A 2,613-nucleotide genomic window follows, 5' to 3' on the forward strand; every position below is an offset into this window, starting at 1 on the left:
TCCCTCATGGCGCAGTTCCTCGATGGTTTACAAGATTGGATCGCACGCAAGGTCGAACGCCAGCCTTATAAAGGCTTCGAGGAGTTGTTGCACCTATCGGTGCAAATTGAGGGACAGATTAAAAAGAAGAACGGCGCATCAAGTCGCACCAGAACTCAAGGAGTTCCAAGCTGGTCCCCAAACGCGTCGACCTCGAACCGGCCACCAGAGAAGCCGAAAGCAGCCAACATTGACACATGGTTCAAGGCAAGGGAGCCGGCCACCAATGAGCGCCAAGACCCGCGACATAACACCAATGACGTCCGAAGCCGCGACATTGTGTGCTTCAAATGTCAAGGACGAGGCCATTACGCTCGTGAATGTCCAAACGCGCGCACGATGATCATTACCGAGTCCAGAGAGCTCGAGTCCGACAGAGAAGCGGCCGAGGAGAATGATCGAGCTGAGGAAGAACTCGAAGAGGCCGTAGCTGAGCCAGACGTTGGAGAACTCCTGATGATCCGACGCGTCCTCAACAACAGCGTGGAGACCGACGACGCGAGCCAACGCGACAACATATTTCACACTCGATGCACTGTAAGTGGTAAAGTTTGTGGGTTGATCATTGACGGTGGATCTTGCACTAATGTGGCAAGTTCTAGTCTGATCAAGAAACTCTCTCTTAGCACCACAAACCACCCTCGACCTTATTGACTCAAATGTTTGAATGACAAAACCGTGATTCATGTAAAGGAACAAGTCACGGTTCCGTTTAGTGTAGGTCCGTATAAAGACCAAGTCTTATGTGACGTGGTTCCAATGCAAGCTAGCCACCTCCTTTTGGGGCATCCTTGGCAGTTTGATAAGAGAACCACTCACTGCGGCCACACCAACCAATATTATTTTGTTCATGATCATAAGCGCATTTGTTTGAAACCATTGAGCCCCACACAAGTTCATGAAATGCAATCGAAATTGTCTAAGGATTCCGACTCTCAAAAGAACTTTCTGATTCAGTCTAGTGATGTTAGAAAGTCCCTTAAGGACTCTAACCAAGTGTTATTGATGGTTTTTCGAGATTTATTGGTTGAAGGGCTCGAAGGTTCGATAGACGCTTTACCGGACGTGATACGAGACGTTCTCCGACGCTTCGCGGACGTGTTCCCGGATGAGTTGCCCAAAGGTTTACCACCGATCCGAGGCATCGAACATCAGATCGATATCGTGCCCGGAGCCCAACTACCGAACCGGCCCGCGTATCGAGTCAACCCGGAGGGCGAAAGAGTTGGAGCGCCAAGTGTCAGAGCTCATGTCCCCGGGTTACGTCCGAGAGAGTTTGAGCCCGCGCGCCGTCCCTGTTCTGCTCGTGCCTAAGAAGGACGGTTCGTGGCGTATGTGCGTCGACTGTCAAGCGGTCAACAACATCACCATCAAGTATCGGCACCCAATACCGAGGCTGGACGATATGTTGGACGAGCTAAGCGGATCAAGCGTCTTCTCAAAGATCGATCTTAAGAGCGGTTATCACCAAGTCCGAATGAAGGAGGGTGATGAGTGGAAAACCGCATTCAAAACCAAGCAAGGTTTGTATAAATGGTTGGTAATGCATTTCGGTTTATCTAATGTTCCCTCTACCTTTATGAGACTTATGAACCATGTTTTGAGAGCTTACATTAACAAATTTGTTGTGGTTTACTTTGATGACATTCTCGTGTATAGCTCGTGTTTATCGGATCATGTTATGCACCTTGAATCTGTATTGATTACTCTCCGCGAAGAGCAATTGTACGCCAACTTGAAAAAGTGCGTCTTTTCTGCTAATGAGTTAGTATTTTTAGGTTTTGTTGTAAGTGAACAGGGCCTCAAGGTGGATGGAGAGAAGATACAAGCTATACAAGAGTGGCCCACGCCCACCAGTGTGTCGCACATTCGATCGTTCCATGGCCTCGCCAGCTTCTATCGGCGGTTCGTGAAGGATTTTAGCACGGTCGCGGCTCCCCTCACCGCGGTAATCAAGAAGAACCAGGAGTTCAAATGGGGAGAGGAGCAAGATCGAGCGTTCAAAGAACTCAAACGGCATCTCACTCAAGCCCTCTACTTACCTTGCCCGACTTCAACAATACGTTCGAAGTGGAGTGTGATGCGTCTAGCGTAGGCATCGGTGCGGTTCTCACTCAAGGAGGCAAACCGGTGGCTTACTTCAGCAAAAAGCTTAGCGGGGCCTCCCTCAAATACCCCACATACGAGAAGGAGCTCTACGCTTTAGTGCGCACCATGGAGACCTGGCAACATTACCTCTTGGCCCGAGAGTTCGTGATTCACACCGATCACGAGATTTTGAAGCACTTACGCGGCCAGACGAACCTCAAGAGACGACATGCAAAGTGGCTCAAGTTCATCGAGTCTTTCCCATACGTGATCAAATATAAGAAGGGGAAAGAGAATGTCGTCGCCGACGCCTTATCACGGAGACACGCCTTGATCACTACCATGGACGCCAAGGTTTTGGGGTTCGAGAGCATTAAAGACACCTACGCCAATGATATCGAGTTCGGTGAGTGCTTCAAGAAGCATGGGAAAGGCATATTCACCGAGTTCTATGTGCATGATGGGTTCTTGTTCAGAGGTCGACGT

At 49.5% G+C, this 2,613-nt stretch overlaps 1 protein-coding gene across 1 annotated transcript; it reads left to right on the top strand.

Moving 5' to 3' along the window:
* On the top strand, positions 1,148-1,952 carry LOC109132927 (RNA-directed DNA polymerase homolog). The gene is made up of 2 exons (XM_019245394.1): positions 1,148-1,782; positions 1,838-1,952. The coding sequence occupies exons 1-2, from the start codon at positions 1,148-1,150 to the stop codon at positions 1,950-1,952; spliced, it is 750 nt and encodes a 249-aa protein (XP_019100939.1).

Source organism: Camelina sativa, chromosome 5 (assembly GCF_000633955.1).
Source record: "Camelina sativa cultivar DH55 chromosome 5, Cs, whole genome shotgun sequence".
Lineage (NCBI taxonomy): Eukaryota > Viridiplantae > Streptophyta > Magnoliopsida > Brassicales > Brassicaceae > Camelina > Camelina sativa.